At 34.9% G+C, this 13,228-nt stretch overlaps 1 protein-coding gene across 1 annotated transcript; it reads left to right on the top strand.

The window, feature by feature from the left end:
• Positions 1-4,832: 4,832 nt before the first annotated feature.
• Positions 4,833-9,404, top strand: LOC132793128 (protein lin-28 homolog). The gene is made up of 5 exons (XM_060802806.1): positions 4,833-5,094; positions 7,642-7,760; positions 7,828-7,976; positions 9,063-9,219; positions 9,294-9,404. The coding sequence occupies exons 1-5, from the start codon at positions 5,049-5,051 to the stop codon at positions 9,375-9,377; spliced, it is 555 nt and encodes a 184-aa protein (XP_060658789.1). The 5' UTR covers positions 4,833-5,048; the 3' UTR covers positions 9,378-9,404.
• The last annotated feature ends 3,824 nt before the right edge of the window (positions 9,405-13,228 follow it).

Here is a 13,228-nt window from a genome sequence, read left to right on the forward strand (position 1 = left end):
ATATATATATATGCGTAAATCTAAAAATTATTAAACATTATTTGAACGCAACTTAAATTCCTATTAATTATATAAAATATCTCTAAAAATATCTCTAAATGAAAAACCACAATTAATAACAAGTACGAAACAAAATGACATAAATAAAAACAAAATATTTCATACTAAAATTAACAAGCGGCAAGTTTTATTTTATTTGGAAAATGTTGAAGAAAGCTACGCGCTAAATTATATAAAATGTTGAGAAACCGTTTACCAACAAGAAGTGGAAGTAAATTTATGTGATGTCTGAAGTTCACCATTTGTAGTTGAAAAATGTAAAGCATACTTTTAGGAGCAAACATTTCTTAAAGAGCTATTTACTTCTTTGGGTTTAGCAATTCTTTATTCTTCAAAAGTTACTTACCATATATTAAATTTCAAAATATTTGATATGTATTCATGAATAGTCTGTTAATATTTTGTTATGCTCTTAAAGTAAAATGTATAAATTTATTTAATTGGTTAAAATGATTATTGAATATTGTCGGAAAAGTAAGCGTTTCTTTTAACCAAATGTATATATTCATTTGTTCTTACTTTTAGTTCAGTATTAGATCGTTTAATAATTAACATTCGACTAACAATAATAATTCTCTAACTGAGTAAAATTAGCATTGAACAAAAAGACTAATCTACTACTAATCTTTAAACCCAATTTCTTTTCATATAAGGATTTACATATATATTTTTTTTATTATTATATTCAATAATTATTCTTTAATTGGATTAAATCATCAGAAAACAGAAAAATAAAACAGAAATAGCAGAAATCCTTATCCTCATCCTTGAAATCGAATCTCACTTTATATATTGATCAGTAGTTTTATTTTTGTTTGAAATTATTTATTATTAGAACTTTTTCAACTTCAACAATTTCTTTTTAATTAGACAAAGCACCTAAAATATTAATAGACTAATGTTAAGAATGGAATTCTTAGATATCTCATTTCATCTCTATGATTATTCCTTCAGCATTTTTCAGACCAAATATAATTCTGTAATTGGGTAAAACTAACACTGAATATTGGCTGGTTAAAGAAAAGGATTTCTCTCTAGACTTTAAACCAGATCTCCCTTTTCATACGTCGATGTGTATTCTTAATCTTATTATTAGTATTCGAGCATTTTGCAGCTCAATAGTAATTCTTGTATTTATAACTCATTGTTTCGTTCATCATTGTTTCAAGTGACCCTAATTGAAGCCAAAGACAGCTCAGAGGCGACACATCCTTGAACCAAGCTAGAGATGTTAATGGCAATTGCAGGACAAGTACTCACAGTTTTGCCCCCATTTTCCGTTTCCTTTTTGGGTATTTGTTTTCTTTTTTGCCGTTGTGCCGTGCCTTGCCCTGAGCGCTGTCAGTGGCAAATGGAAACATCAATCACGTGTCAATCACGAGTGAAAGTCGGATACTTGAATGCTCGCCTGTTATTGTGGCTCAATCGCAACAACAATAATCAGGCCTCCTGCTGAACATGCAAATTGTGTGTGCGTTCTGCCATAAAAAAAGGACACCGACAACAGCAGCAGCAGCGGAGATTATCACAAGCATGAGAGAGAGAGAGAGAGGGAGAGGAAAACTCGAGGTGCTGGGGCGGGTCAAACGCATGCTGCGGGGGGTGAACTGCAGTTGTTACAACCAAGTTGCAACCACTTTGCATGCAACATGCAGTTTTATGATTACGATGAATTTTTGCATAGATTTCAGCTTTGATTTTGCCCCATTTAATGTCGAAGCGCGGCGCAAGTCGAATTTTTGTTTGGCAACGTTTTCATCTACTTAAAGCGGATTATTTTCCAGCATCCTTTGTCTGAGCGCGTGTCTGCTTTGGGCCGGAAATGCAGAGCGGGTCCTGCAATGGACAATGGTCCGTTTGTCCCTCTCTCCCTCCCTCCAGCTGTCCTGCGGACACTGTCCTGGCAATTGCATTCATCATGTGCTCTGAGCTCTGCCTTGTTAATCCTGTTCCAATTATGCGCATGTGAGTGCTTCGGCTTCGTATCCCTAATGGGCACTTTCCATTTTCATTTCTCTTATTGTGTCTGGACTCACACACACACACACACACACACACACACACACACAATAGAGAAACGAAAGGACTTGGCTGTCGGCAAAATATTGATTACAGCGCCCCTTTGAGCCAACGGTTATTCTCTCAATTCTCATTCTCATTCTCATTCTCTGCATCGCTGCAACGTTGTCAATGCCGAGTTCGCTGCTGTTGTTGTTTGCATTTATTAAAGATAAAAATCATACTGACCCTCGCCTGACCTCCGTCACTCACAGCAGCCGCCACAGCAAGGACTCGTGCTCTGATTCCACAAAAAAACAACTAAACAAACATATGCCTATTAAATGCGCAAAAAATGAACTGGTCAAGTATTTCGATCCACAAATGAATTTTGATTTTCTCGGCATAGATTTATTCGTTTTTAATTAAATACAAGAAATATTAACAATTTTTAAATATATTTAGCATATGCAGCTGTTAAGAAGAAGCTGATAATAATTCCAAAGAATAACTCAGAAAAAAATCAAATTACAAATTCGTTTAATTATCATAAGTGACTTCTGAAGCGCACACAGACAATCTTTTCCGAATCCTCGAACTGTCATTAGCTAAGAATATTAACGTTACTATAGTAAAAAAAAGTTCTTAAATCAAAATTTGCAATCAACTTTTCAATATAGATTTCTTTTCTCTGTGAACCCATTAATAAGTATTTTTTATAGAAAAGAAAGAAAGTATACCAGAAAAACTGAAGAAAAACTGAAGCAAAACTGAAGATTCTTTTATCAACACTTTTATTTTCGAATAAGAAATTTCAGACTATTGTCTATAGGATCTATACAACAACAATTGAACAATCCAGTTGTGACTGTGTAAGAACCATTTATCTTTTCACTCTATTTCTTTTGTATTCTTCACACACGTAAAACCGGTAGTAATATAATATCTGATGGGACGTCTCGCTTTCATAATAGACTCTTTGGTGACAATAACACTTGACTTCTCGATGACCAAACTAGAGTGGAAATATAACTTCTTTATCTTTTTGAATGTCCCAATTTGCTGCATTTTTCTTTTTATATGAAAAATTAAATTTCGGCATTTATTTAACAGTTTAACATACATATTTATATCTAATTTAAATTAGTTTCGAAACGAAAATTGATTAAACAATTTTAAATTATTTTATTTACAATGTTCAGTCACAATAAGCTTTGGAAACTTTCTGGGTTAATTGAAGTTATTAGTCGGATACGTAAGCCTTCCTCAAATAATAATTTTATATACACTTGTCTGCATTGTTTTTCTTAGACTTATATAAGTACAGGTGTTAATATTATAATAATGTAAAAATGTATATTAGTTTTTATGAATTTGTTGAAATATCTTTTATTTTCTTATGATAAAAAATTACATCGCAAAAGTTATTACATTAATTGTTTAATTTAATTAAAGTAGTTTTGTTTGAAAATCTGCCAAAAGAAACACATTAGCAATAAACAGTTTTATTGATGCTCGTAAAAATGATAGAGAAACTGTTTTCTTTTACGATTTTTTCTATTATTTTTAGAAAACTCTCAAGCTGCAAGCTGCACTTTTCGCATAAGTTTTGTCCATTTACCAAATCGCAACATTAGTCGCCAGAGTTTGACTCGCTTCATTGCTCAACCCCGCCTCAGATGTGCTGTCATCGAACACTTTGTGGCATTGGTCGACAATTTGGCATGCCACACAGCCGTGGCACGTGGCATGATAAATTGCATCCATGTCCTGGGCAACAACAACAATAACAGCAACAACAACAAAAGCAGCAATTCGCCAACTGCTGTTGCAACAATGAGCGAGGGTAACATCGAAAAATGTGGCACGCGACATTAGCAATTTGTGTGCATAATCTTGCAACAGTCTCATGTTTCGGGGTGGCAAGTCCGCCCTTGTGTGTGGCAGAGTGCGTGTGTGTGTGTGAGTGCCGTGCGGGTTGTTGTGCAGTTTTTTTATGCAATTTTTTTTAGGGCCGCCAATCAGAGATTTTTGTGTGCGTTTTTTAAACCCTCCAAAAAACAACTGAGCCTGAGCCTATCAGAATTGGGCAGCAAATTTCACTATATACTATGTATATAAAATGAGATGTATAAAAGTTACATATACTGTTATACGGCAGTAGAACAGCGCATCATCCTGAGCTAAGCCGGAGATACTATTCGAAAACTCGCATGTGCGTACAGTTGGAATTTGTATCTCGAAACGCAGATAAATATTTTTGGGCAACGAAAACTCGCGCTCTCTGAAATTGTGCGTTCTCTCATATAAATGCTCTCTCTCTCTCTCTCTCTCTCTCTCTCTATCGCTCATTCATATGCTAAACGCTGCGCTCTCGCTTTAGCATGCGATCGCAACGTAAAGTATCTGTGAGATACACTTACGCTGCTTACGTTTCATGCTCACCACGGCACGACTCGACTCAAATGTTTTTCCACACACATACACACACACGCATGAATAGCTCACTCACACACTTATTCATACACTCACACTCACACATTCAAACACTCATTTCGGGCACTCATCTTGTGCGTCGCTGTTTGAATATTGTTTTGAAGATACAGCTACATTTTTCGGCCTGTCTGCTTGCGTGTGTGTGCATGTAGCTGTATCTATGTGACCGTGTGAGTGCATGTGTGTGTGTGCTCGGAAAGTGTGGCCTTCCTAGAAATAGTAAAACGCAACACACAATTCAGTTTGACGAAGTGCGTCGTGCGCAGCGGCAGCGTTTTTCCAACTATTTCAATTTCGATTTCGTCTTTCGAATTCCACTTTGTGTTTTTTCGTGTGTGTATCTGCAACTGCAACAGCGAGTAGAGAGTGCAACTGTGTGTGTGTGTGTGTTTAGAAGAAAACTATCTGCAGTTCAGTGTAAAATGCAGTCAACGTGAAACGAAGCAAAACAAATTCAATTAAAGCGCAACAATCAATAAAAATTCAAACGAAATATGGAGCATACTCAAGTGGACTTAATCAGCAATTCTTCAGCGCCAGGTAAAAGTTTACATCCCCCTCTATGGACTTCCCCCTCTCCTAAACGGTATCCAAATAGCGTATCCAAAACAGAAAGAGCAAAAACAAGTTTCACTTTTGTTTATGTCGCCAGCACAGAAAAACAAAAAGTCGACGTAAAAATATCTTATCAAACTCGTCGCTGATTGGCCACAGCGATCGCTGCTCTCATTCTCTGTTTTTTTGTTTTGCTCTTTTTTATGTACTGCGCAGTTCGTTTTTTCTTGTCCGCATTTTGTGTTTTGCTTTTGCCATTCGACACATTTTTATTGGCAAATTCTCTATATACTTCTTTTTTTTTTGGGCTCAACCCTCGATCAACCCTCGAAGCGTGCTTTCAAATCGCAAATCGCAAACACTATCACTCCCCCCCCGTCGTCCTGAAGCATCCCCTGCTGCATCCCTCATGGTCAGCAGTTGCATACTGCATTATTATAAACCGCCCTCTCGCCCTTGTCCAGCCAAAAAAGTTTCAGCTTAGCATAGAATTACTTTTACAGCTTGACCAATTTCTGCTTCAACGATTTTTTCCATAATTTTCTTACAATATTTTTACCACTCGTTACAAAACTCGTTTCGAATTTTTTTTGGCGCTTCTTTTCTAAGTTTTATACTTGAACGATTTTTCATCAACAATTAAGCGCTAATCATGTTAATAGACAAGTTTCCCAGCGCACTCAGCCATGCGGTGGTTGAATTTGAGATCCAAAATGCAGACGAAAGATCTTCATCTACATTTACATGCCGATCAACTAATTGAGATACTTTACAACAAGCAGTTGCGGACGAGTTGTCAAAGAAAATATTAATTGAAATTTGGAAGAGAAGCTAAAGAAATGCTGTACAATAAAAATAGTAATTAAAGATTCTTAGAATAACATCTAATGGAAAACTGAATTTAAATTTTGTTTGAAGAGAATCTTCACAAATCGTTGCTAAAGGTCTAGAAAATACTAATTGAAAGTGCTGAGAATAAAAGCTAAAGGAATACTTGACAACTTGAATACACTAATTAAAACTACTTAGAATGAAAACTAAAGAAAATATTTTCAAACACTAAAAAAATACTAATTAAAACTGTTTCTAACAAAATATTTTAGAATTTGAAAAAACTGAAAAAATGCTAAACAAATATTTTACGATTTGCAAATACTGGAAAAATTGGAATTAAATTGTTTTGAGAGAACTCTACAAAAATAGTTAACAATTCGAAAATACTAATCAAAAGTGCTTTCAAATTACTCTATAGATATACTTTACATTTTGAAAATACTTATTGAAACTGCTTTGGAAGAAATCTAAAGAAAATACTGAAAAAATACTTATTGCAACTACTTCGAATAAACTATAAAGATACAGATTACATTTTATAAATACTAATTGAAACTGCTTCGAAAAAAAATTTTTACATAATTAAAATACTGAAAAAATACTAAGTGATACTATACTACTAAGTACTGCTCGGAAAGAAACCTAAATGAAAACTTGAGCTCTGTAACTGAAACCTCAGTTTATCTTCAGAAAGATCAAAGGTTGCTTATTGGCTGATCTTATTTGAGAAAAGAAATCCCATCGAAATCTATTTAGAGATTTCATAGACAGCTGACGGAGACAATTGGAAACAGATTTTTCACAAATACTAAATTAGATTTCTAGGTTTGACTTGACAAATTTAAATAGCTAAAGAGATGCTCCAATTACCGAAGATACAAAAGTGCATTTCGAACATTTTAGTAATTCCAGATGTCAGTTCATTGTAACTTCTTCAAAAGTATTTGAAGTATTTTCATTATCATTTACGAATACTTTGAAAAATTTCACTTTCCCAGCCATGAGCAACAAATGTTTCAATAAGAAAAATAAGTTGTGATAAGTTTTCCACCCTCAAGAAGTGCACGTATGTATTTTCAGATAAGAGCTATCAGCTCGATGAGTGAGTGAGTGAGTGGCCAGAGTATCTGTGTTGTATCTTTGAGATACTCCTAAGCAAACGACAGCTAAAGATAAGCATGAACTGAAAATGGAACGCACAACTCGCTGTGGAAAAACGAAGTTATGAATGAGCACAACAAATTAATGGGAATGTTTACGTATGCGTGCTTGTGTGTGTGAGTGTGAGACTATTTGTAGATGAAACTCACGCATGCCATAGATAAAGAAATGAATACCCAAAAATAAAATGTGGAAGAAGCAGCAGAACAACAGCAAACAACAACAACTCCAATTTCGGATGGTATTCACTTCAATCGCCTTATTCCGCTCCAGCTCTCTCCTCAAGCATTTCTAATAAAAACCTGTTTGAGATTGTGATAGAGTTTTTTCTATATTTTATTTGTTGCCTTGCGGCAAATGGGACAAGGACACGCTGCCTCTATTTTCGAGTTGTTCAGCTGCTGCCTCATTTGAATAACAAAAACTCATACGAAACTGCAGCCTGTCTGCGCGCAGGATATTCTTAATTGAACCCGAACTTCCCTACACTGTCCTGCATACGATTCTCTAAATTCAATCTGTGTCTTATAATTACAGCGAGTCCTGGCGAAGAATGCGGATGTGTGCGTCTGGGCAAATGCAAATGGTTCAATGTGGCCAAAGGCTGGGGTTTTCTCACGCCCAACGACGGCGGCCAAGAAGTCTTTGTGCATCAGGTGAACTTACAACACTTCCTCACTTTGCCTATCACAATTTAATATACTTTATTCCCTCTCTTAACAGAGTGTTATACAAATGGCTGGCTTTCGCTCGCTGGGCGAACAGGAGGAAGTCGAGTTCGAGTGTCAGCGAACTGCGCGCGGTTTGGAGGCGACTCGCGTCTCGGGAAGACAGGGCGAGAATTGCCATGGCAGCACCTACAGGCCACGCATGTAAGTGTATTTCACTACCTTAAAATTCTAAGTGACTAATAATAAATAGATAGATTATAAGTTTATTTATTTCTGTATTTTATTATTTATAATCTATCAGTAATAAATACATTTGTGAAGCAAAATATTGAAAGTCTAAATATAACTTAGTGAAATATAACTTAGTGTATGTTATACATAGGAAAAGGTATCATTAACATTATAAAGACTTTTATTGTTATATTATTAAATAATGTACATCATTATTACTATCCACATCTTACACACTAATAGAGTTATAGTTTTAAGATCTAAAGTTTAAACTTCTTTATGTTACACGCAAATTTAAAGTGTTTTCAATTTCTTCCACACCTCTTACCGCTCCCAAAATGAAAGGAAATATGAAAGTAAGGCAATTTTTGTGTGCATAAAATGATATCGTTTGTTCATAATTATAAAACTCTATTCATAGAAATAACTTTGAAAATATTAATAATATATAATTTCGGTATAAAAGCTACATAGTATAGTATAAATGGTTGAACTATCTTTCAAACTAAAATGACTATAAAATTATGAGAATTAATATGCCTCGGCCTTATACCTTGTGTGGTAGAATTATTAATTAGAATGACGTACAATTTAATTTACAAATAATAATAATTACAAATAATAATATAAAATGTCGAGTTCTGAGGCGTAAAGTTGTGATGCCGTATTGTTATGTATAAGCACTACATACATTTTTTTTTTATAAGAAGTTCATAATTATTATATATTTTTATTAGGAACTTATTTAGTTTTATGGAGCGCAGACTTGGCACTTTATTGGTTTAAAAAAAATTATAGTATGCTAAGTAAATAAATATTAAAATATCAATCATAAATATACATTTATAATTATTAAATACTTTTTTATAGAGTGAAATGGGTTTTCATAGTTTTGGTCTAGATATTTATAAAAATATTAGAATTATAGGTCAGAATAGAATTGTGTAGTATGATAATATATCTATACCAACTTTGGTTTTTTTCGGCATAGAAAATTGAGTAGTATTCTCCTTATAATCCATAATCTAACTTATTCACATCTTATTTTCGCCGCAGCAATCGCAAAACTCGCCGCATGCGGTGCTACAACTGCGGCGAATTCGCCAATCACATTGCCTCGGAGTGCGCGCAAGGACCTCAGCCAAAGCGCTGCCATCGCTGTCGCAGCGAGGACCATTTGCACGCCGACTGCCCGCATCGCAACGCAACTGTGGTGAGTAACGAAGGATACAAAAGACAATGCTGAATAGACAACTAAGCTTTCGGTGTCCTGAACTTTTTTTACAGACACAAACCGAAAGGAGCAGGAGCAAAAGCATCACCAGCATAGAGGAAGCCGTGGAAGCTTTAACTGTGTCCACAACTCCCTAGCCCCAGAAAGAAAAAGCTTAAACTAGCTATCGGGCAATATACGAAGTTCAAAACTTGTACAAAAAAACGCATTGAAATCAAAGAGAAACGTACAACAAAACAAAAAAAAACATAAATAACAAACTACCTCTAAGTGCAGTCATTTTCGTATGCGAAACTCTAGATATTAGATATAGCTCTGGATGCCACAATCACGAAGTACAAAATAATATAGTTGGAAAGGCATCCGCGAGTTGTAGTACTTAGTTCTTTAAGCTCTAGCTCTTAAGTATTTTGTGTACAATGCAAATAAAGAATAAACTAAAGGCCATTTAATGAATAGCAAAAACTTAAGTTCATTGAGTTTAATTCTTTGAGCAGAATGGGAATTTTTGGATTCCATCTTTATTTAACAATAATTGAACTACTTTAGAGTTGAAAAGATTTAAAAACACAGGGTAAAGAATTTTCTGCTAGAATATTATTGTTTGGAAAGTTTGATTTTCTTTATTTATTCTGCTTTAGAATTCTTTATTGAATATTTTCTGATACCGTTTTTATATTTACGTCTAGTAATCATTTAAAATTTACCAGAAAAAATTAATTACAAAATTAAATTCTTCTTGTTTAACTATAGATAATTATCTCGAGTTTCTTATTTTTGGACTTTACAGAAGGTCTGCTATAAACAATTTTGTACTTAAAATCTCATTTTTTGGGAAAATTGAAATATAATTATGTATGCTAAGACTTTCTTGCTTTTTTTAATAAATTAAACAACTCAAAATCTAAAATAGAAATTTTATGCACCCCTTACAAAAATATTTTATCCCTTGGATAGCTTTAAACTACATATTTTGACAGAATAATAAGAAATCGTTATTGTTTCTGTGGCTTAAATTCAATATTGATTGTTTTCGTGACATCAACCCCAAGAAAATTGATTCGCTTTGTGAATACATCCCTAGAAAAATTGATCTTTGATGAACATAATCAATTTTGAGACCCATTTCATCAAATTATCCATTGTTCTCATGCAAAAATCCTTATGGGAAACACTGCTTAAAATACTCCGAGCAATTTTTCTTTAGTGCACCTTTTTTGAAAATCTTTGTGTGAAATATGTCTTATACAAAATTTGAATATTGTCTTCTTTGATGATACTTATTTATTTTCAAAATATAATGCTTTAAATTTGAAAATTTATAGAATTCTGTCCAAAATAATCTATTTCTTTTATGGTGTACCCATTTTTTGGTTGGCTATTAAGATACACTCTTAAAAAAAACAAAAATTTTTATAATATGCTGAATATGATATCTTTTTTTTTGATAAAAATTATAAAAATCTATTTAAATTATGCTTTGCATAACAAGTCTGTACAAAATATTATCAATATTAACCAATCAAATATCTTTATGGTGCATAAAAGTATTTGTTTACTTCTTTAAAAAATTCGTATAATACGCTGAAAACAAAAATAAAAAAAAAACGTACTAAAATCAAGAATAAAAACATGGATCAAGATTGTTTGATGTCAAAATTCAACCAAGAGGGTTTATTCTTAAATCAAGATTTGCAATCTTCTTTTTAAACTATAACAAAATTTTTTTGAATCAAGATTTTAATCCTAAAATAAGGTGTTGTCAATCTTGGAATGCAAATTTAGCACAAAAATCTTGATTTAACATTTTTTCTACTTAAAAATCTAAATCGAAAAATTATAAAATCAAGATTTTTCAATCTAGCTTTGGTTTTCCCTGTGTAATTTTGTTTGGAAAGTGAATTTCCATAGATGTAAATAATTTTTAACATTTATGTAAATTATGTTTAGCATAGCATATAAATTTACCTGAAATATTCTGGATTTTCCACCGTGCAAAGCTTTGCCCTGAGAGCGTTAAATCTCGGCACACAAACGGTAGTAATAAGCACACAGAGAGTTAGGCGGACAAAAACACACATCCCTCCTCTCCCATCTCCCGCAGAGGATAACTGTGATAAGAAAGCTCTGGCCGAGTCACGTGCTGAGCGTGGACACAATAACAAAACGCGAAGCTTTTTTTGGGGCTGCCAACAACAACGAGCAGCAGCGAAATCACCATGAAAACGCAGAATCATTGTAGCACATGCGAAAGCGCGTCGGGCCCCTTTGGCGTTGTGGTCCTCGTGGTGCCCCACGATGAGGCCCTTGCCACATGGCATGGCATGGAAAGTGAAATAACAGCAGCAGCAGCAGCAGCAGCAGTAGGAGCAACAACAATAAGGATATTGTGCGAGGACACGCACACGAGAGGTGAAAGTTGCGCTCTTTCTCTCACTCAACTCGACTCGACTCGACTCGTCGTGACTCGCCACACGACTCTCTGGGCGAGGGCGAATATCCCTTTCGGCTGTGTGTCCTTTGCCCTCTTACCTCCCATTTTTTTGTTTTTGTTTTTGTCGCGGTTGAAATTGGAATTTTTGTGCTGCTGCTGCTGCTGCTGCTGCTGCTGGCAACAACAATGAGCGCAGCAGCAGCAGCTTTTTGCAACATTGTTCGCTTCTCTTTTTGGCGCGTGGCCACGAATACCTTGGCCAGGATGTGGCTGAGCACACATCCAGAAGGATGCAACTGCCTTTGCCGCGAGGACGCAACGCCACACACACACAGACAGCACACAGCAAGCCAAAAAAGTCTCGAGAGTCGAGACTCTCGGACTCAGTCTCAGTTTATCTCTGCCAGAGAATTGTTGTGTGTGCAACGCGGCGGATGGATTTAAATAATCCAAACTAAAAACATAAAAACACAAAAAAAAGCAAGCGACAAAGCATCAGCAACTAAAGTTAAAAACAACAACAATAAGAGAAATCAAATAATTTACATCAATAAACAAATAAACAATAATAAATAACTTCGACAACAACAAGAATTTTAACCAAAGTTAACAAAGCGTTTCAGCAACAAAAACAAAAACAAAAGAAAGGAAAAAAACATTTGTAACAAATTTTTTGCATATGAAATTAAAAATAAATAAATAACAAGAAAAACAACAGCAACAATAAGCAAAAAAAATAATCATTTTTTAAGCATATATTACAAATAAATAAAAGTTAATCAAAATAATCAAACAAAATGCGCAAATTTATTCAAGGTTGCAAAAAATGTTTTTTAAGTTTTTTTATACGACATTTTTCAACATTCTTGCAATAAGCAAATGAAGTAAGTGAACTGTCACAGTGTGCGTGTGTGTGTGTGTGTGTGAGAGTGTGTCAATGTATGTTTGCGACGCAGCTGGGAAATGGCCCGAAAAATACGCGTAATAAAAAAAAAGGAAGGCAGCTAGAAATTTAATTGCAATTCGAAAAGGACAACAACAAAAGCAATCAGCACAACAATCACAGCACAACAACAAACACACACACACACCAGCACACACACACTCACACACCCAAACACTCTCTCACAGTTACGTACAGTTTGCATTTACATGTCGGTCGCTGTTAAGGCAGCGCCTGTTATGTAATATCCTGTTTCTGAAGCTGTCGCCTGTCATGTTACAAGCTCCAGCAGGAGGCGAGGCGAGGCGAGCTTCACATGTGTGTTAGTGTGTGTGTGTGTGTGTGTGAGGTCGTGTTGCGGGGGCGTGGCATGCACCTCAGTTTACTACTAAAATGATTTATACACTGGCAAACGCTACACGGGCACGGCATTGAGACATTAACACATCGAAGGACGAAGGACGAACGACGACGCAGGACAACGCAGTAACGCAGTGATCCTTTTAAATATATATGCCACAGAAATAGAGGCACGACGGGCGTGTCGCATTTAAAACGCACATGCAAATTTAGTGACACTAATTCGATGAGCAATCGCTAATATTACGCAT

The sequence above is a fragment of the Drosophila nasuta genome, chromosome 3 (assembly GCF_023558535.2).
Source record: "Drosophila nasuta strain 15112-1781.00 chromosome 3, ASM2355853v1, whole genome shotgun sequence".
Taxonomy (NCBI): domain Eukaryota; kingdom Metazoa; phylum Arthropoda; class Insecta; order Diptera; family Drosophilidae; genus Drosophila; species Drosophila nasuta.